Source organism: Panthera onca, chromosome A1 (assembly GCF_046562875.1).
Source record: "Panthera onca isolate mPanOnc1 chromosome A1, mPanOnc1 haplotype 2, whole genome shotgun sequence".
Lineage (NCBI taxonomy): Eukaryota > Metazoa > Chordata > Mammalia > Carnivora > Felidae > Panthera > Panthera onca.
In genome coordinates this window covers 211,994,385-212,017,597 of record NC_138339.1, presented here as the reverse complement: position 1 = coordinate 212,017,597, position 23,213 = coordinate 211,994,385, and the positions used below count along the sequence as shown (strand labels likewise).

The 23,213-nt window shown below is 37.8% G+C and overlaps 1 protein-coding gene across 2 annotated transcripts in view; it reads left to right on the top strand.

Annotated features, from left to right (window-relative positions):
* Positions 1-23,213, top strand: part of VWA8 (von Willebrand factor A domain containing 8) — a 365,498-nt gene that overhangs the window by 167,982 nt on the left and 174,303 nt on the right. For both annotated transcript variants that reach the window (XR_009611412.3, XM_060637082.3), the window contains exon 21: positions 18,772-18,848. Coding sequence is in view for 1 of the 2 variants with exons in the window: in XM_060637082.3 (XP_060493065.3) it covers positions 18,772-18,848 (77 nt within the window). In the remaining variant the exon portion in view is untranslated. The remainder of the gene's footprint in view (positions 1-18,771; positions 18,849-23,213) is intronic.

Below are 23,213 nucleotides of genomic sequence, written 5' to 3'. Positions count from 1 at the left end.
ATTTTGAGAGAGAGAGAGAGAGAGAGAGAGAGAGAGAGAGAATACACGTAAGTGAGGGCAGGGCAGAGAGAGAATCCCAAGCAGTACAGAGGCAGATGTGGGGCTGGATCCCACGAACCGTGAGATCATGACCTGAGGTGAAATTAAGAGTTGACAGTTAACCGACTAAGACACCCAGGTGCCCCAAAGTGTTGATTTTTTTTTTTTTTTTTTTTATTAAACGTGGGCCAATCGAATGGCTTACTGATCGAGTACATAGGTTTAGAAGTTAACTGGTTCAAGCTGCAATAGCAACCCTGTCACAGATGGCTGTGACTGTGGGAAAATTGCTTATCTTACCAAGGCCCAGTGCCCTGATATCTAACCTGGAAGTGAAAAGAGTATGCACTCAAGTAAGAACCACAGGAGGTAATGCGTGGAAAGTACCTCATGCAGTGCCTGCCTCATAGTAGGTGCTCAGTTAAAATTAAATCTCTGTATCACTGTGCTGTTAAAAATGACTTTAGTATTTTCTTGTTTCATTTTTTTCTAAATAAGAATTACAAGAAGTGTGATAAATTATTCAGGTTTTTTTTTCCCACTGTTTAAAAAGTCCTGCCTACCTTTATGTATTGAAAAATCATTTTCCTCCCTGAGTAAGGATGGAGAGCAATTATCCAGTATTCAGTCCTTGATTTCAAGTTTTTCATCTGTCTCTGAAAAATGGTGACTCTCTGAAAATTTCTGACTATCTAGCCCAGAGTATTTCACAAACATTTTATAAGTGGTTAAACCTTGGTGCACTCAGTGTGTCCTTTTTGGGACTTCTGCCATCACCTGGATGACCTTAGACAGAGCCTCTCCTGGCATCTCAGCAGCAGCAGGCCAGACCAACAATCTACAGAACTGGGACTTGGGGAATAATTTTGCCGAGAAGCAGCTTTTCAAAAGGAAGGTCCCTAGAGGTCAAGCTGTGAATTCAAGCAGCACGGAAATATCCTAGGTTATACTGATGCCCTAAGGGTTTAGTGGGTGGGATGGAGTAGAAGTGTCTTGCTAAAGGCAGAGTTGACAGTTGAGCAGCTAAGAGAGTCAGGGTTTCAGAAGAGTTGTCTAGGTTGAAAGGTTAAAGTTAGAAGCTAGCCAGTAACCAGAAAGACAGGAATCACACTCTAATCTCTGGGAGGGGAGGGGGGCTGAGGAGAGCTATGCAGGACGAGGGTGAGGTGGAACAGAGGTTTGCTTTTACTTTGTGGTAAGTGGAAAAGAGGCAGTGTGCTTTGAAATGACGCTAGAGTCATGTTGGTGGGAAATCCGGTAGGCTATCTCTAGTTGATTTCCAGTCCCAAAGAAGAGAACAGGACAGTAGGACACAGGGCCAGCCAGTGGGGTGGAGGCAAGAGCAGCTACCACTCTGTAGGCATGTGCCTGGCATCACGAATGTCTCTCCATAACTGCTGTCACAAACTGTGCCTGTCATCAGCGGGTCTTGCCTTCTTTCGTCCTTGTTCTGCACCCACTTGGGAGAAAGAAAAATTGACCAAGGGAGATTGTATTCAGTGTTAAATTTGGTATGTTTAACTGGCCTTTTTCATATCAGAAGGGTTTTTCTGTTCATTCATTATATACCTTTAAGGCCATCAGTCTCATATAATAAGACTCTTAAATACAGAGAACAAACTGAGGGTGGATGGGGAGGCGGGGGAGGGGGGAATGGGTGATGGGCATTGAGGAGGGCACTTGTTGGGATGAGCACTGGGTGTTGTATGTAGGTGATGAACCGCCAGAATCTACCCCCAAAACCAAGAGCACACTTTACACACTGTATGTTAGCCAATTTGACAATAAATTATATTAATAATAATAATATTACCAATGTTGAAGGAACTTTCAGATTTCCCAAGTCAGTTCTGCTTCTGTGTCCATTAAATTATCTAATGAACAAAACTAACTCTCTTAGTCTGTTGTTTGATATCCTCCTGTCATTTGTCCATTATCTATTCCTACCCTGCTTGCAGCCTACTGTCTCATTCCTCCCCCTCAAACTCTTGTCCTCAGATAAATATAACTGCTTTCCAAACATACCTTTGTATCAGTGTCATATTCCAACCTTTGATCTTATCAGCCTTCTCTCTTATTTCCCCCATCTTTGCCTTTTGAAATCCTTCCAACCCCAGAGTGGCAATGTGCTATCATAGAAGAGCGAAAGCTGGGAATCCAAAGACCTACCTTCTTGTCCAGACTTTACAATTCTCTAGGTGATATTAGGTAGATTGCTATTACTCCTTAATGGGCTTTGTCTTTTTTCTTCTCTCTCTCTTTTTTCCCTTATCTGTTAAATGATAAGATTGAAATGGGTATTTTCTTTTTTTTTTTTTTTTAAGTTTATTCATTTATTTTGAAAGAGACAGTGAGAGAGAGTGAGAGAGGAAGGGGCAGAGAGAGAGGGAGAGAGTGAATCCCAAGCTGGCTCCATGCTGTCAGCGCAGAGCCCAATGAGGGACTCAATCCCATGAACCATGAGATCATGACCTGAGTCAAAATCAAGAGTCAGACGCTTAACCAACTGAGCCACGCAGACGCCCCTGGAATGGGTATTTTCTAAGGTCCTTCTGGCTATAATATTCTATAATATGTTTCTTTAATAAAGTCTTCCTGAACACAGGCCTGAAGCTTTGGCCCTATTCCTTGAACTGTTACAGCAGGTCAGTTATTGATTTCTTTTGGCTTCTCTTAGACTTATGCCTCTACCTGCCATCTCTCTACTAAACCGAGAGAGAGTCCCTTGAGAAAAGCCTTAATTATTTTTGCCTTGCATACATAGATAGTCAACAAATATTTGCTGAGTAAATTGCTGGATTGTAGAAGACTAAGAATAAATTCCCAATGAGTAGTCAAAATGATTTAGAAGTAGTATGAATTTAAAATTCAGGTTAACTCGGATTATTTTCAGGAGAGTCTAAGACAGATGGACTGAATTCCTTATTTTGTAAATTTGTAACTATCAATGAAGGAAACAAATTAGGTAGAATCTAGGGAGTGCCTACTTAAGAGAGTAAATAGTTAAGTGGCCCATTCAACTGGATATGTTTATATATACTGATGGGATCAGAGACTGGAAGCATTATCACTAGAACAGAATAATGGAATAGTAATCATTTTTAAATTTCAAATAATAATTAAATGGTGATTAATATTTAGCTAATTAAGTGACATATAACATTGTGCCTGCTTACATTTACCAGGTCAAGGAGTAGAGATTGAACCAAAGTGGCTAGTTAAAATTTAAACAGAACTTTTTAAATACTTTAGCTAATTTCAGTTCCTCTCACACTTGTTTTCAACCATTGGTGTTAAGATCTGGGGCGCCTGGGTGGCTCAGTCGGTTAAGCGTCTGACTTCGGCTCAGGTCACGATCTCGCGGTCCGTGAGTTCGAGCCCCGCGTCGGGCTCTGGGCTGATGGCTCAGAGTCTGGAGCCTGCTTCCGATTCTGTGTTTCCCTCTCTCTCTGCCCCTCCCCCGTTCATGCTCTGTCTCTCTCTGTCTCAAAAATAAATAAACCGTTAAAAAAAAAAATTTTTTAAAAAAGATCTGAGCAAGATTCTACAATTTGACTCTTTTTCTCTCCCAGCCTTATTGAGATACAATTGACAAAATCATAATATATTTAAAGGGTACAATGTGATGATTTCATATACATATACATTTTGACAAGATTCCTCCCACCTAGTTGATTAAACATTCCACTGCCTCACATGTTTTCTTTTGTCATACGAACATTTAGATTCTACTCTCTTAGCAAATTCTATTATGTAATACAGCGTTATCAACTATAGCCACCATGTTATACATTAGATCTTCAGAGCCTGGTCATCTTATAGGTGAAATTTTGTACCCTTTTCCCAACCTCTCCCTATTACCCCACCCCCAGCCACTTTTCTACTCTGAGTCTGGCTTTTTCTTTATCTTTTTCTTTTGTAGATTCCTCATATAAATGATATCACGCAATATTTGTCTCTCTTTCTCTCTCTGGCTTATTTCACTTAACATAATGCCCTCCAAGTTCATTACAGTTAGACTGTTGACTGCTTCCATTTAGTATGTACAAGGGAGTGTAAAGTCACCTACACGATTTGTTGGCAAATAAATGCAGAGCAAGTACGACCCAGAAATGTGTTTTGCCAAGGATGGAGTTGTGTGTTCTCTTTCCCTGTGCTTTCCTCAGAATTCTGAGCATCTAGGAGGTTTCTTTTTCATGAACGTACTTTTGCAGTCATACTAACAGGCCCTTCATCAATGGCTTCGAAAATGCCTAGCTTCATTTATCAGTGGTATTTCAGCACCTCTGAATATTTTATGCACCTTCTCATCTTCACCTTTATTTCTATCTTGTAAAACAAAATAATAAATAAAGGAAAAAGGAGAGTGAAGGCATAGCTGGTAGGTTGAGGACTACTGACAGTAGTGGTATCATTGTTTTTATTAGTGTTTTTTTCCTAAATGCAAAGTGACAAGTGGGAAAATGCCTATTTTAATCACATGATTTATTCTGAAACTAAGTAAACTATTTGTAGCAATTGATCAGGCTCCTTTCTTTCTTTTTTTTAAATGTTTATTTTTATTTTTGAGAGAGAGAGAGAATGAATCCCAAGCAGGCTCCAGGCTCTGAGGCACAGAACCCAACACGGGGCTCAAACTCACAAACCAGAAGATCATGAGCTCAGCCGAAGTCAAGACACTTAACTGACTGAGCCACCCAGGCACCCCTTTCTTTCTCCTTCTAAGACATTACATGATGACTACTCCAAAAAAAAAAAAAAAAAAAAAATCAAAAGTGAAGCTTTGAGGATTAAGTATTGGCAGAGAAACCAGCAGTGGGCTGGCAATAAAGTGTGATGAATGCTCTTAATACAAACTATCTATGGATACATTCAGTCTACCCAGCCTTCTGTTTGCAAACTAGAATCTGGCTGAAGTCCATGAAAGAAACTTTTAAATAGTTGAAGTTGTAAATTTGGAGATGCCTTGAAAGATTTCTCTATCACCAGTAGCAGCTTTTACAGTGAGGAAGTTAAGGAGTAAATGTTGATTTTGAGATATCTCACAGTTTATTGTCTTTATAAGCCCAAATCCACCTTTTCTTTCCATATAATACTATATTTTCTAAGAAATCTGATATTAGACAAGATTTTATCACTGTTGGAAAGCTGAAAACAGTTCCATAAATGTCACTTATCGTAGCAAAATTAAGTAACCCACATCTTATTTTGGTGAAGTGAATTGATTTTTGTTACCCTTTCGATTTTCTATGTAGGATTTTATGGCTCAGTGCAGCAACTTTCCAATAAGAGAAGCAGAATGGCTGCCTGTTAGCCAAAAGGGACAGGTGCCTGAAATGACACTAATCTGATGGTCCCTTAGTACATAATGCTGCAGAGTGTAGAACCACTTTAGTATGCCGCCACATGCATTATTTTCTACTTACTTTAATTATAACATTACATGTGCCTTTCGTGCAATTAGGAGTTTTCGTGAAGGCTTTTTCTTTTTTTTTTTTTTTTATCCTAGCATGACTTTCTATTTATTTAAGCTTGACTGAGAGGGAAAAAAAGAAATGCCTATTTATTTTTGAGTCAGTGATGCTTCTTCTGTCCCAACTCTACTGGAGAATAAGCTTCTTTTCTTCCCAGATTTTCTTTTCTCTTGATTTATAGAGCTATATTCTATTTGATAGGCAAAATATTGATTGTGGGTGTTTGGTGTTATAGAATCAACCTATAGGTGCGTAGTTTTTATTGTTTTTTAAAAACTCCCTAAGAATAAACTTACATTTTTGTGTAAGAACCCTTGAGTTTTGAGAGACAGTTGCATTTTATCAGATATTAGAAGGAAGAAATATTTCAGCAATATGGTGTTCCAAAGTGCTCAGCTATCCCTACCTAAGAGTGTTTTTCTAATATGCAGTATTTTAAGAGATGAAAATGTAATCATCTATATATAATGTGAGATAAAATTGCAAAGCAAATCATCACATTTTGATTTATGTTTAATGAAACATAATAATTTGTAGTCACTTCTAAATGAATATAATCCAGTAATTTGCCAGATCTTTCTTTTTTCTCTTCTTTCTTTCTTTCTTTCTTTCTTTCTTTCTTTCTCTTTCTTTCTCTTTCTTTCTTTCCTCCCTCCCTCCCTTTCTTTTCTCTTCTCTTTTCTTTCTTTCTTTCTTTCTTTCTTTCTTTCTTCCCTCCCTCCCTTCCTCCCTCCCTCCCTCCCTCCCTCCTTTCTTTTCTTTTCTTTCTTTCTTTCTTTCTTCATTTTAAACTAGCTTTTTGTATCATTTTACCAATAATAGTGGTCTGGTGAAAATTTTATACTTAGGCTCTCCTTGTATTCCACAGCCCATACTTTTGCCCTTATCAAAATTCTATTGTGTTATGTCTTCCTTATAAAATCAAAAGTCAGCTCTGGCTGATTTTTCACATAGGATGTCTTCTCTATCCCTGACTTTCATGTGCTTCATGTTTTTACGGTACTGATTCTTTAGATATTCTTTTCACTTCCTTGGCAATTTCTGATCGATCAGCAGTGAGATAAATCTTAGAAAGTATCTCTTAATTTTATTTTCCTGGTAAAAGTTGTAAGTGGCTCTTCCTTGCTTATCAGATAAAGTCTCCGAGGGAGACACTTAAAACGATCTGTAACCTGGCTCCAAACTCCTTGTATAATTTTAAGTCTTCCAGATTTGAGTTTCTTAGCCTCCCTGAGTAAACCAGGCCCTTTTGCTCCCCCAGCCATTTTTCATATTGTTGGCTTCACACAGTACTTCTCTCATCTTTGCCGATGAAAATCCTGCCAGTTTTCAAAGCCCAGATATTTCTTCTTCAGCAAAACCTTTCCTAGTCTTTCCCAAGTAGAAATAATCTTGGGGTGCCTGCCTGGCTCAGTAAGTAGAGCATGCAACTCTAGTGTTGGGGTTGTGTGATCAAGCCCCACGTTAGGTATACTGATTACTTAAAAATAAAATCTTTAAAAAATAATAATAATCTTTTTTTCTGAAATTTTATAGTATTTTTCACTATTTTGATACTTTTGTTAAGTTGTGATATGTATTTGATTTTATCTACAACTGTAGATTTCATCTACAAGTTTCTTACGAGTATAAGGGTTAAAAATGGTAATATTTGTACATTTTACAATTTCCAATATCCTTTTTTTTAAAACCATTTCATTTAGTTCTACACCAGCCTTTTGAGGTAAATGTTTTTAGGTTCCACATTTTACAAATAAGCCTTCTAAAACTCAAAAAAGTTAAAATATTTGCTCAAGATCACATAGCTAGTTAGTGGCAGAGTTAGGGCTCCGACCTCAAAGTTCACACTTATTTTTCACCATACCACAGGAATGCTTACCCTAGGAATAATAATGGTAATAGCAACAAGAATAATAATATGTAATTGCTAACTTTGGTTGAGTGCCACAGGCTAAGGAGTATGCTTTACATACAGAGTACAGGGCGTTTTGTAATTTTCTATAAAAAGCGGAGTATGTAACGAACCCTTTTACTGGTTACTTAGCTTTAACAATTAATAGCATTTTATCTAACTTGTTTTATCTATTCCCCCAACGCTTTTTTATGTTGTCTTTTCAAGCATTATTCTTTTATTTTTTTTATTTTATTTTTTTTTAACGTTTTATTTATTTTTGAGACAGAGAGAGACATAGCATGAACGGGGGAGGGGCAGAGAGAGAGAACACAGAATCAGAAGCAGACTCCAGGCTCTGAGCCATCAGCCCAGAGCCTGACGCAGGGCTCGAACTCACGGACCGCGAGATCGGGACCTGAGCCGAAGTCGGCCGCCCAACCGACTGAGCCACCCAGGCGCCCCAACATTATTCTTTTACATAATGCGTTTTTCTCATAGCCATCCCAGTATTTATTTCTAATATAACCACAATTCTGTACACCTAACAAATTAATAATAATCCCTGAATATATTCTGATACCCTTTTTTCATTTTTCCACAGCTATCTCCAGACAGTCATTTTACACTTGGTTTATTCCAATCAGCATTTAAACAAAGGCTGGAAATTATATTTAGTTGACGTCCCTCCCAAGTCTCTTTGAAAAAGGAATGCAATACTCTCCTGTCCTCTTTACCCTGAGCAGGGTAACGAATTTTCACGAATGTAAACATTTTATTCAGAACTACACCAGTGTTGATGAACGTCTGAGGAAATACTGTCTAGAATAAATTTTGTTAAGCCAGTTTAAGTCCCTCATTAATTTGTACAACAGTGACCTCAAACCATATCCATTTTTTTCCAGGTTAGAAATAACTGCTTTCTTTTCTTGATTTTCATAGCCTTTGACTTTGAGATATTTATACATTATGAAAATCAGTAAGCGTATCTTTAGTGCCAACTAAGCAGAACTCTATGCACGTTGTTACTACATAACCGTATATAATCCTTTGTATCTTACTCCACCCATTAATCATAGGCTTCTTGTGATCATGGACTTAGTTTTTCTCCTGGTAAAGTCATGTTTGTTGAATTATTTAATATTGAGATGCTGTGAATATTTTATTGCCAAAATTAAAGAATGTGTGAATTTTGCTAATTAATAATTTGAACTGAGCCCTAGCAGATTGCTACTGTGCAACATTAGAAATATAGCACGTTGCTATGCCAGCAGAATTGTCTGATATCTGTAACGGGACTGAACAGTTTGTCCAGAAATCTTGTCTGTAGTCCCCAGCTGGTAGTGGCAGCAGGGAATTTGATAACTAAATGTGCTACGATTCTAGGAGCTCTAGCAGCCTGGGAGTCCCAAGGGTATGAAATACTTGGGTTTATCAAAGATAAGGACAGTCATCTTTATTTTAGATTGTATTATGTTGTGTCCCTTCTCCAACCCCTTGCTTCCTAATGAAGTTGTTTGTATTACGATCTGGAAATTCTTGACCATTCAGTGTTTCTTAGTGAATGTTCTTTTGCACTTATTTTGAATTTGCATGTTGTTCTTGCACACATATTGATTTTTCTTTTCCCTCCACAAGATTTGTCATGGTTGCTTTGGTCATACCTAATGACCAAACTACCTAAGAGTATACCTTTGCCATTTATAGCAGCACAGTATTTCAAAGAGGAGTTGCAGGGATGTGGATTTCATCATTCCTGTTTGAAAAAGAGATTATGACTTTGACAGAAAGTTTTATAAGTAAGTGTGTTTTCAAGCCATGCAAACTCATAGTGCAGTTGAAATGTATGTCTTTCCGTCTGGCTTCTGGGTATGTTTATTGGCTCTGTTACGAATAAGCCACTTGTGCACATGTTTAGGATTGTTTACTATTCAGTTTTAATAATTTTTTTCTGATTACCTAAGTAGTGCAGGTTCACTGAGAGAATTTGGAAAATAAATTTCCGGTGATTTATATAGCAGTAATCTCACATTTTACTATGTGATTACAGAATATTAGAATAAAAGTGTTTAGGGATCAGCATGTCTAGGCCCTCTTTATTCAAATGAACAAATCTAGGCTCAGATGGTGGTAGAAACCTCCATCTGGAGAGAGATAAAGCAGAGATCATAATCCAGGTTTCTTAACTGCTAGTATATTAAGTATATTTTCAGGCAGAAGCAAAGAATTAGAAGGTTCAACATTTGATAGAACTTTTAAGGCTTAAAAAAAGCAGCCACAATTTATTTCTCTCAATTTACTGTAATATTAGTCTCTTTGTTATTTTTTTTATTGCAGTTGGTATTTGTTAATGGCATTCATATAGTAGCTTTTTTTTTATTCTTTTTTTTTTTAACGTTTATTTATTTTTGAGACAGAGACAGCATGAATGGGGGAGGGCCAGAGAGAGGGGGAGACACAGAATCGGAAACAGGCTCCAGGCTCTGAGCCATCAGCCCAGAGCCCAAGGCGGGGCTCTAACTCACTGACTGTGAGATCGTGACCTGAGCTGAAGTCGGACGCTTAACCGACTGAGCCACCCAGGCGCCCCATATAGTAGCTTTTTTAAAAAGGAAATTAGGACACTGTGCAGAAATTATCTGTAAATATTATACAAACTGGCCTAACTGTATGAATGTTATTAAAGAATTAGGGAGAACTGGAAGGAATGCCCTAAGTTGAGGGAAACACATGAGAGAAAGCAGAGCACTGGCAGTGGTAAACACTCACTTGGAGTCGATTTTAAAAATTACTGCAGAAGGAAAGATCGAACTTGACTTTCTCATTGTTCTCCCTCCTGAACCTTGGATTCTATACAGGGAGTTGCTGGACACATGTTTTAGTATATCATAACTGTGGAATGACTGATCTTGACTGATGTATGACATCAGGATATAAACTCCCATGTAAATCAGTTCAGTGAGGCTACCTCCTGACATTTTGTTTTGCAATATGGTGAAACAGAAAACAGCCCAATCTGTTGAATCAGAATGGATATGCCTTCAAATCCCATTGTGTGCTGGGTTCTTAACCACTTGAAATTTAAGTTTGCTTCTCTCCAAGCAGGTACATTATCTCCCGCTCACATGGGCTAGCGTGAGGATTCAAGTGATTAAGCACTGAAAGGGTGTGTATGCATACAGCAGAGGGCTCCATAAATGTTAGTTTCCTCCTCTTTGTTTGCACAAAGGGAGCAGAAGCTTCCTGGAACAGCTTTCTACCTCCTTTTGCAAGAGCAAGTCGCATCACTTCCCTTTCCTTTCTTACTTTCTTCTTTCCTCAAATTTTAGTAGTTATTCCCTGCAGGTTATACGTGAGGTGAATGAGGTGTGCGAACTGGGGGACCGATCCTGGCCTCAGGGAGGGAGTTTTGCCTCCCAGGCACCAGACCTGTTGCTAAAGTACAGTGTAGTGAGTGCTGTAAGACAATGGCTTGGGAGCCCAAAGGAGGAGATTGTTCTGATGCTCAGGGAGAGAAAAGAATGGGAGAGTCAGGCAAAGCTTCCGAGAAGCGAGACATTTGATCAGAACACTAAAGAGTGAGTGGAAGAATTTGGATAGATGGGGGAAGGATGGGCTATTCTCAGAACGAACAACGTAAGCAAAGCTGTGGGAGCGCGAAGGTTCAGGAGACTGTTGGTTGATTAAGAACACATTTGAGTGAGACTTGCAGAGGGCTGCCAGCAGCTTTCAAGTTTACCTGCTATGACATATCCTTCAACATCTGGACTGGCCCAGGTCTCATCCCTGGATTCATTTTCTCTTACCTGCTCTCCATTCTGCTTTAGGTCTTTTCTTCTGCTCCACTCCTATCTCCCCCTCCCCCCTTGATGGATACAGATGGAGTTTCCGAAATTCTACAGCCTTTTCCTTTAAAGGATTTTACCGCTAATCTCTCTGAGGAAACAGGATAATTAAAATAAGAAACCTGAGGAATGTATAAGAATTCCAGAATCTTTCAAGTCCTTTAAGTCATGGTCCCTGATGTTTTCTCTCACAGAAACTGGAAGCATGTTCACTTCCTATCCTTGGTTTGATTCGTGTCTGTGGGACGTAACATGTTCCCTGCTTCTCTTAACCCTGTAGTTGAAGGACCATCTGACTCTTACATCTGCGAAGGTCCTTCTCTCCAGGATATTGCCACAAAGAACACAGTGAGACGGAACAGTAATGATACAAGAAAGTGCATTCTCATGAGACATTTTGTATTTTCTCAGACTTCTCATTCCACAGCTTCCTTCTCCCTTTTTAAATTTTCAACTCACTAAATATTATCCCTAATATGAGTTAAATATGATGTAAAAACTGTTAACTTCATGCTAATTTCTATTAGAGAATACACATTTTATTTACAGAATAATGACAACTGAACATAAATTCTCAGAGGCACAAGATGAAAATGGTAGCAGGTTTGTTTTAGCAGCTGCACGTTGTATAACGTTTTGTTTTTTACATTTCCCAGTGAGAAAAATGAGTGTGTGTAACTTTTATGATGGAAAAATAAGAGACTATTTATGTATTTATTCAATTAAAGTAATCCTGAGGATTTTGTGTTCTAGGCAAAAACTGATTGGAAAGCACAAATCGCTGTAACTGGTCCTTTCTGCTCCGCATATTTATAGAAATTCCTTTTGAGGTTATGCTTTTAGCATTTCCTCGAAGGAACCATCAGAGCTTTCAAAATGAAGTCAGAAATGACCTGATGAGATCTCTATTTTAGAAAAATAACTAAACAAATTGTGGGCTGGCCTATTGTGAGTCCAGAGGAGGGAGACCAAAAGACTCCTGGCACAACGATGGGCTGCCCTTGAGTAGTGACAGTGAATTGGAGAGGAAGGAGCAGATATGGGAAGCAGGCACTTCAAAGTAAACAAATCCAAAATTAAACTGCCTTTTTTAAAAACTAGGCTTCCCTCCTCCTCCCAGCAAATCCACTTCTCCTCCCCTGTTTCATTTGTCAGTAAATGGCACCACCTTCCACCCTGTGGCCCCAGATAGAAACTGACTCCTCTGTCTCCTCATCTCCACATCCAGACCATCACCAGATCCCATTAGTTCTTTTCCCTAAATACCTCTTAAATCCATCCATTTCTTCTGCTCCTTAGTTTAAACCACCATCATCTCCTGCCTGGATTTTTTTAAGGCATTTCTAGGCTGCTTTCTTAGGCTTTCATTCTTTCTGTCTGCCAGATCATTCTACAGAGTGGTTTTCCAAAAATCAAAATCTGATCCTATTACTCCTCTACTCTACTTCTACTTTTGGGAAACAGCCCAAACTCTTTTAACTGGCTTCCAAGGCTTTGCCAGAGCTAGACCCTGCCTGCCATTCTTGTTTGATTTCTTACCATTCCCTTCCTCATTCCTGCTCTAGCCTTTGCCCTCTCTCAGACCTGTCCAGCGCTCCAGCTCACGATTGCCCTCAAGTCTTTACACATACTCTTCTCTCCATCTGGAACACTCTTCCGCCTCCTCCTCCTCCCCATTACCTCCTTAACTCCTTGACATCCCCACTAAACAATATTATGTGTGGTGGGCCTGCCTGAGCCCTTTGCTAAAATCTTCAGGCATCTCGGATATCCCATAGCATAACACTTATTATAGGTGTACTCGTTATATTTGCTTAATTGTCTTTGTTTCTTACTGGATGGTAAGCTGTGAGTGTGACCATGGGCCATGGCTATTTTATTTACCATCATATCTTGCTCAGCTAGTACATTACCTGTAACGTTATGTGTTAAAATAGTTGACTTATTGGACAAGGGAGGGAGGGAAGATAGGAAATAAGGAAGAAAAGGAGAGAAAGGAGTGAGAAGAAAGAATAAAAACATTTTGCAGGTAGAGACTGCACAGGTTGTAGTGACATTGAATGGGGTCATAGGAAAAAGTAGACTAGTCAAAAACGTTCCAGGGTTCGTTCATTGAGTAGCAGGGTACATGGTGATACTCTCTTATACTGGGATTAAAAAGAAAAAGGAGTGGGTTTCGGTGGCAGCATAATGAGTCCACTATGAACATCTGGTGCAGAAGTTCAGTTGACAGGGATAAGGGATCTCAGCTGGAGCTTCGGAAAGAGGTTTGAGCCCTATGTGATGACTCCAGTTATGGGAGTGGGTGAGATTGCCCAGGGAGAGTATATGGAGCAAGAAGATAGCTGAGCTAGAAGTTCTGAAGTTCTAAAGACTCTAACATAAAGAAAAAGAGATCCCCGGTGGCAGCTGGAGATTTCATGTCACGTCCCACATCTCTGGGACTTGTAAGCCCCTAAAACAGTGTGTTGCTCCAGAGCAGTTTGAAAAGCATGGCTGATTAGGTAACTTTGGAGGTGGGCAGGGAGCAGGAACTCCTGGCAGTAGCTTTCCATGATCTGTTTCTATCAGGAGATCCTTTGTATTTCTGACATTACAGTGCGTTTATGATACTTGCTTTCTGTAGATTCTTTGAAGTTAGCAGACTTGATATGTTAACAAACACATTTTACTCTTCTGAATGTATCTATTTAAAATTTTATGTTTGTTAGAACATGCCATTTAAAGCTTACAGAGCTTTGTAGTATATGTGCAAATGTGAAAATATTTTCCTTCTCTTTGTTCCTGTGTTAGACTTGGAACTATCTGGGGAGAAATCCAGTTAGATATCAAAAAGATTCCTAGAAGATGAAATGATCCATTGTTCTTACATCAGTGAATTTGTCAGTTTAACAGTCAGCTCTAATAACGTTGAATCTTTTGTAGGTGAAATGTGTAAATTGGATCATTGCAAAACTTGGCCAGTTTTTACTAGTCTGGAACTCATCACAGTTTCCAATATTCACTATCTTTATTAACATGATCACAGTTCATATCTTACTGGGATTTTATACCCTTTTCCAGTACTTTACAAATTCTTTGTATTCATTCATTGGACAAATGTTTATTGAATGCATTATTGTGTCAGGCTCTGTGCTGGGCTCTGGGCAAACCAGCAATAAATAGTCCTGGACCCTGCCCTCAGGACATTTTCAGTTCACAGAACAGTGGATGAGAGAGACTTTATAAACAAGTTGTCACCCATATAAATCCTACTTATGCTTAAGAAGGAAAAATAAAGGGTAGTGTGGGAGGTGAGGAAGAGCCTAACTTACACTGGGAGGTAGGAGAAGCCTTTGTGAAGAAGGGAATTAAGGTAATGAGTGTGAATGACTAAGATGGTGAATGATAGAAAAGCTCCCCAAGGAGAAGGATGTGCATGTGCAAGTCCCCTGAGGTAGGAAGAGCTTGGAATCTTTTAAGGACTGAAGGAAGCTGAGTGTGACTAGAACAGTGTTTGGGTGGAGAAGAGTGGACACTGGAGGCCTGGAGGAATGAGTGGAGGCTAGAGCATGTAGGACCTTACAGGCCACAGGAAGAATTTTCACACTTACTCTAAATGCGGTGAGAAGCTACTGAGTGGGGTTGAGCAGAATGACATAATCTAATTTATCTGTTAAGAACATTACTCCAGCTGGCAGTGTGGAAAATACATTCAAAATAGCATGAATGAATGAATAGAATGAACAAATGAATAGAGTGAATGAATGAATGAATGTAGGGAGCTCAGTTGTGAGACTATTGCAGGTACATATTCTTGCTGCACAAAGTCTGTGGATGAGCAGTGTTGGTGCCACTTGGAAGCATCTTAGAGATGCAGAATCTCAGACTCCAGCCCAGACCTACCAAATCATTCTGCGTCTTGTTAAGATCTGAGAGATGATTCATTTGCTCATCAAAGCTTGAGAACCACTGTTCTAGACAAGATAAGATATTCCTTTGGTTTAAGATGATTCCAGAGAAATTTGACAGACTTAAGATCTATTTTGGAGATAGAAATGAGAGGAATAGTAATGAATTGAGAGGGAGTCAGAAGTACTGAGGATGACTGGGGTCACTGCCATAAACACCTGGGGAGATGTAGATATCATTAATTCATTAGACAAATTAGCTGAGTACCTATTTAGTGTGAGCACCGTTCTAGACACTAGCAATACAGTAGTGTACAAGACAAGCTTCTTGAGCTAACATTTCCAGTCCGGGATAAAGGTAACACACAAGCAAATAAATTGACGGAATGTTAAATGATAATAAATGCTTTGGAGAAAGATAGGGTTAGCTCTTGATTTTTCCTCCTGAAAAAGGTCTTCCTCCCCTAGTCTTTCCTATCCATTTGCTCAAGGAATTATCTAGAAGTAACCTTTGATCTTTCTTTTCCTTTACCCTCCCTTATCCAGTTCGTGAGCCAGTTTTGTCAGCTTTACTTGCAAAACAAGTTGAATCTATCTTTCTCCACTTGTACCTCCCTAATCTAAGCCATCACTGTCTCTTGCCTGGATTCTGGAAGTAGCATTCCAACTGGTTCCCAGTTTCCATCCTTACCCCCTCCCTTATAATTCACTCTCCATACCTATGTATTAGTTCATGTCACTTCCCTGCTAAAAAATCTTGTAATGGGGGCTCCTAGGTGGTTCAGTTGGTTGGGCGTCCAACTTTGGCTCAGGTCATGATTTCACAGTTCATGAGTTCAAGCCCCACATCAGGCCCTGTGCTGACAACTCAGAGCCTGGAGCCTGCTTCGGATTCTGTGTCTCCCTGTCTCTCTGCCCCTTCCCTGCTTATTCTCTCTCTCTCTCTCTCTCTCTCTCTCTCTCTCTCAAAAATAAATAAATAAATATAAATATATAAATATATAAATATATATATATATATATATATATATATATATATATATATATATATATATAAATGGCTCCCTATCGAATAGAATAAAATCCCACTTCTTCACCTTGACTTGTAAACTTGGTTGGTTAGACCCTACTTACTTTTATTTCTTTATCTTGTATATTCTTCTCTTGCCTACAACACTTGAACACATGGGCTGCTCCTCAGATATCCTAAGCTTATATGTACTTTAGGGGATCAGCTGTAGCAACTCTTCTCCTGGAATGCCCCTTCTGGAATCTTGATAGCACAGGCTCCTCGTCATCTAGATCTCAGCTTAAAGTTACCTGAGGAAAGGTCTTCACTTCTAAATCAATGTCAATAACCACCCAGTTAGTATTACCTCACCCTATCTTAACTGTGTGTAGAGAACATCACTGCTTGATAATTTTCTTTATTTTGTTAGTTGTCTAACTATATGTTGCTGGCTTTCTACCTACTTTTCTAATCTACCTTCCAATCCTTCTGTCTCCACACTTCTGAAATGGGAGTTCCAGAAGAGTGGAAACCTTATCTGTCTCGTTCACTGGTCTCTCTCCTGACATGTGCCAACACTCAGTAAATGTTTGTTTATATGTTGAGTGGATAAACAATCAATCTCCTGGATTCCAGTCTCTCCTCTTTCAGTATAGTTTGCATATTATCGTCATATTGTCCTTCTTTAAATATTGATTTCATTCTGTTTCCCTGAATTGAGGGTATACAATGGATCTTAATTGCTTGCTACTGTGTGTTTCTGTGTGTGCTTCATATCTCTGTCGTATTTATTAATTGGTAATCATTCCAGCCCTCTTAGTCTCTCTTGCATCTGTCATCTTATGACATATTTAGTGGGCCAAAGAGAAGAGAAAGATTCTAAGGTTATTAGAATCTATGTCATATAAGTTAGCAGTTATTTATCTACACTGGCGACTTGTCTTCTGTGCTCCCTTTGTATGTATCTTGCCTCCTTTTGAGAACTGTGAGGGACAACTTCTCATATTTTCTTTGCGAATTTGTTTATCTTAGAGGAACTGTCACAGTTCTTGGACTATGAGAATGCTCAATAAATACTCATTTGATTGATTTGAATTTCTATCCTCTGTACTTGTAGAATGCCTTTCTTTACAAGATATTTGAGCATGTAGCAGAAATACCAATGCCTGCTTCCTTCTATTGGGGTCCTGCTCTTACTGCTTAGCGCCATGCATTTTCCTGATCTGCCTAATGATTTCCTTAGGATGGACTCCTAGCAGTAGGGGAGGAGAAAATTCAAGGCCCCATTTCCCTAAATCAATTTCAAAGTGAGAGAAATATAATCCATAATGTTGGGACTAAAAGCATGAGCATCAGAATCAGACAGACCTGGATTTGAATCCTGGCTGTGTGACCGCGAACATGTTGCTTGGCTTTTCTGAGACTTGGTGTCTTGATTTGTGAAGTTGGAATAATCAAAATACTTACCTCATAGAGCTGTTATGGTAATTAAATGAAAGAACACAGGTAAATACCTAGCATAGAGCTTGGCAGGGAGGGTATAAGATATCAGTAAGTGTTATTTATCGCTATGACTACATATGACTATGGAATTTAGCTTTTTGACGACTTCTACTCTTCCCACACAACTCACTTGTTAAAAGAGTCACATTCCGTTAATAGAGTATTCCACCTCTAAGAGAAAACTTTAAAATGGGGAACTAGCATGGGAGTGGTTTCCATTTTTAACAGTCTGTCTTCTACAAAAGGATGGCAACAACTCTCAGCATCAATAAGTGGTAAGGACATGAGGACGTTCCTAACAAGAGCAGATATAGTTGAAACTTTTTTTTTTTTAAGAAAGAAAGAGTGCATAAGAGCTGAGAAGAAGGGAGGGAGAGAGAGAATCTTAAGCAGGTTCCATGCTCAGCACAGAGCGCCACGTGAGGATCCATCTCATGACCCTGAGATCATGATGTGAACTGAAATCAATAATTGGACGCTCAACTGACTGAGCCATCTAGGTGCCCCGAGTTGAGACTTATTAATAAACCTTGGTTATAATTTAGGTTTCCAAGGTTTTAAAGGACTGAAAGGGGGATAAAAGGAGAAAAATAAATGAGTGATTAACACCGAAGTACGGTGTTGTATTCATCTGTCTTCAAAAACCATACTTCTGAAGAACCACTGGCAAAATCGTTGTTTTTATACTTAGTTTATTGCCTTTGATGCCATTCTTCAAATTTGAAATAATTAATATTGTACTATAGCATCTATATTTAAGTGTAAAACTGTAGAACAGAAAAAACAAGCTGTAGAAGGCTAAAAGTTATTATGAAGTTCCTTGTAAATAAAAAGAATGCGTTTAGTGTATTTTATGTAAATTAACCTAGTGTACTTAGAAGTAACTTTTTAAAAAATCTTTCTGTCAGAAGTTGTGCTGTATTTGTTTGCTGTATGTAAACATATATATATATATATATATATATATATATATATATATATACGTATATATGTATGTTTTCATTAACAATAAGCTGAAACAGTACAACTTTGAGAAAGTACATTTTGGCAAAAGATTCTTCTGGTTTGTTTTACCTCCACAAAAGTCTCTTTTTGTTTAACGCTGCTTGTGTAATTACAGGGTGTAGGAAAGAACAAGATTGTTGACAGATTCCTTCACCTGCTCAACAGACCTCGAGAATACATTCAGCTGCACAGGTAAAAGTGTAAGACCCACAACCTCTTGAGATGTAGTTTAATTATTTATTTTTCTCCCAGTACAATTTAAAAATACTTTTTTAAAAGCCCATTTTATAAGCCAGTTTTATTTCTGTTCCTCCTGTCCTTATCTTACTCCTCCTTAAAAGGCAATAAAACATGGCAAAATTTATTTTTAAAGTGACTAATGCTTTATAAACATGAATAAATAGATATTTTGTGGACAGAGAGTGATGAACATTACATTCTAGGAGCAGATTTCATCAACATAAAGGCCCTTAAATTGGAATAAAAATATTAGAGGCTAAGCCCATTCACTAACAGGAAGCTAAAATAGCTCACAAGGAGAAACAATATACTATATGATCTCAGGAATGAGGTAAGAAACCAAAAATATAGAATAAGTTATTGGTCTCCTTGCCTTCCTTATAAACACTTTGTGGATTATTTAGTTTTGTGTGGTCAGAATGCTGGTTCAGGGATAGCTTTTAATCAAATAGATTTTCTTGACATGAATTGTTTTTACCTGTATCAGCCAACCTGCTCTAAATCTTTCTAAAATAAAAGTAAGTAGCAGATCCACCAAAATAGAGACAGAGACAAAGAGATGGGGAGAGAGAGAGAGAGAGAGAAATAGAGAAATCAAGGAATATACCAAGTAATAAGCAGGTTAAAACTAGATTTAATTGTTATTTTAATCCCAGGAGATAAAACATATTGTGTAGTGGGTGTTACTCAGTTACTCACTTAAGCATCTGACTCTTGATTCATGCTCAGGTCATGATCTCACAATTCATGAGATCAAGTCCCACATTGGGCTCTGCACTGACAGTGTGGAGCCTGCTTGGAATTCTCTTTCTCCTTCTCTCTTTGCCCCTTCCCCACTCACACTCTCACTCTCTCAAAATAAATAAACATTTAAAAATATGTATATATTGTGTAGTGGAAAAAACATTGGATTGAGTTGCAAGAATTAGTTTCTCATTTGAGTCCTTCTATTAAATAATATGTTCTTGGGAGAAAAATGTAAGAAAAAAGAAAGCAGAATTAATGAGTCATGAAAGAAAGAGAAGAGAACCAAAGTAAAGCTGAGAGATAGTAAAAAACAAAAAACAAAATCTCCCTCTTGGGATTTATACCTCTGGCTATTATGGAGATGGAGTAAGTGGTACCAGATTAGTCCTACCATAGTAAAGAATTATAAAACTGCACAAGACTCACAAATACTGGGAAACTTACAACTACCTGGGATCTGTGAGCTAAACAAGTACCAGAGGTCCCACATGATTAGGAGCCTCCATTAAACACTCCTGGCATTTGGAAGATATTCTATAGAGTGTGTGCTTTAGAAGTACAACCAGTCTGTCTGTAAAATAAAAGCTGCTTTATGCTCATCCTTAATAAGTTTAACTGGGTGTTGTATGGAAACCAACTTGACAATAAATTTCATATTAAAAAATAAAATAAATAAATAAAAATGAAAAAAAAAGCCTTGAGAAAACAAGGATGCTTGCTATTTAGCAGTATTTTTGGACGCTTTTCTCATGCACAATGACTTTAAAAATTAAAGGGATGGATGTTAGGGGGGAAATGTCTTTAAAAGATCCGTCTAATTCACAAGTACATTAACTGCCTAGCCAAACAAACTTCACATGAAATGAAGGAAGACTGTAAAATCCATTCAACAATATATAGCATCCATAATGTCAAGCATTCAATAGAAAATTACTAGACATACAAAGAAGCAGGAAAATTGGTCAGTAGAAATAAAACCCAAAATGACAGACGGTGGAATTAGCAGACAACGACTATAAAACAATTGCCATAAATATATTCAGGCATTTAAAGGAGAAAAAATGAGTATAATGAGGGAATACTTAGGAATTCTCAATATAGACATGGCAACTCTAAAAAAAGCAGTCTCACATATGAGCAATCGGAGTCTCAAAAGAAAGGAGAAAGAATGAGTCAGAACAATATTTGAAGATATAATGGTGGAAAAATTCCCAAATTTGATGGAAAGCATAAAATCACCAATCCAGGAAACTCAGTGACTTTCAAGTAGGATAAACAGGAGACCTCAACAAAGTACACTATATTTAAATTGTTGAAAATTGGAAGATAAAAATCTTTAAAACTGCCAGAGAGGAAAAAAGACATATTACAGGGGAAAAAACATTACAGAAGGAAAATGATAAAAATGACTGCTGATTTTTCATATGTAGTAAATACAAACCACAATTCAGTGAAATGATTATTTTCAAAGTGCCAAAAGAAGAAAAAAAAGTGAGAAGTGAGTGTCAAATAGTGTGTTTGGAAAAAAAAAATCTTTAAAAATAGATATTTTCAGATAAACAAGAGCTGAGGGTATTTTTTCAACAGCAGACCTGCATAATATAAATAAATTACAGCGCAGCATTTTCCATGAACATAGATACAAAAATCTATAAACAGTATTAAAAAATCAACTTCCAGGGGCGCCTGGGTGGCGCAGTCGGTTAAGCGTCCGACTTCAGCCAGGTCACGATCTCGCGGTCTGTGAGTTCGAGCCCCGCGTCAGGCTCTGGGCTGATGGCTCGGAGCCTGGAGCCTGTTTGCGATTCTGTGTCTCCCTCTCTCTCTGCCCCTCCCCCGTTCATGCTCTGTCTCTCTCTGTCCCAAAAATAAATAAAAAACGTTGAAAAAAAAAAATTAAAAAAAAAAAAAAAAAAAAATCAACTTCCAGAATATATAAAAAGGATAATACATCGTAATCAAGTGAGTTTTATCCCAGGATTGTAAGGTTGACTTAACATTTGAAAATCAAACAATGTGACTCATTCAATCTATAGCATAAGGGAAAAGCTATGTGATCATCTCAATCATTGCAAAAAAAAAAAAAAAAGTATTTGGTAAGATTTAATACCCATTCATGATAAAATGTTGTAACACATTACAAATAGCAGGAAACTTCCTCAACTTAAGAAGAGACATTTATGAAAAACCTGCAGCTAACTTATATTTAATGGTGAAAAGCTAAATGCTCTCTTTCTATAATGGGAGAAAAAGCAGAGATATTCACTATTCGACATTATGCTGCAGGCCCTAGTCAGTGCAATAAGACAAGAAAAAACTAAAGCTAAAATACATATTTAAATGAAAGAAGTAAATTGTCTTTATTTAAAGATGACATGATTGTATATATAGAAAATTCTAGGAAATCTACAAAAAAAAAAAGCCATCAGAATAAGTGAGTTGAGAAAGATCACAGGATACTAGGTCAATGTGGAGCATCAGTTTTATTTTTATATAATAGCAATGGACAAAGAAAAGTAATTTTTAACTATTATTTATAATAGGATAAAAACATAAAATACATAGGAATAAATTTAACAAAATATGTGCAAATTTTAATTTGCTGATTTTAATAGGGCATAGCAAGGCCATCTCAATCCCTTAACTTGCATAGGTCACCTGCATAGTTTTGGAAATTTTCTAGCCTATTCCTTCATCTTCTCATGGTTCTTCTTTATTTGAATAATAACTTATATAAACCTAGGAATTTCAACTCACCTTTTTTAGGAATTTACTATGTCAAGATTATAGAACTATGTGTTTTAGGGGATTTAGAAAGGAATAAGAAACATGATTTCTATCTTTAAAGAGCTATAACACTGTCCTTGTTTATAGTTATTTCAATATTTTATGTTCCCCTGAATCTGAAGAACTACCTTTTCCCCTCATCCTTAAGCTTTAAAACAAGTTTTTCTTCCTACATGGACAAAGTTTGAAGAAAATAATGAAAGAATCAAAGTTTGACTAGTTTGCTAGTTCTCACCTGAATAACTTTTGTTTATAACATCACAGTTCTAGTTTTTGAGCCTTAAAGCACATGGCAAGACCCATATTTTATATTTTTAAGGATGATAGAGTGAGCATTGCAGTTGTTCATTCTTAGAATTTGTGCTATTTTATTTTGGTTGCATTGTGTTTAGTTTCTACTGTTTAGTGATGCCCTTAAAAATATGTAATTACTTGGAAGTTTTAATTAGTGTATATTCCCATGCCACTTAAGCATACAATGTCAATTTGAGCAAAAACATATGAATTTAAATTTTAGATTTTAAAATAAGCAGAAAGCCAACTTATTTTAAAGATGACATCGGGGCGCCTGGGTGGCTCAGTCGGTTGAGCGTCCGGCTTCAGCTCAGGTCATGATCTCGCAGTCTGTGAGTTCGAGCCCCGCGTCAGGCTCTGTGCTGACTGCTCAGAGCCTGGAGCCTGCTTCGGATTCTGTGTCCCCCTCTCTCTCTGTCCCTCCCCTACTCATGCTCTGTCTCTGTCTCAGAAATAAATAAACATTAAAATAAAATTAAAAAAAAAAAA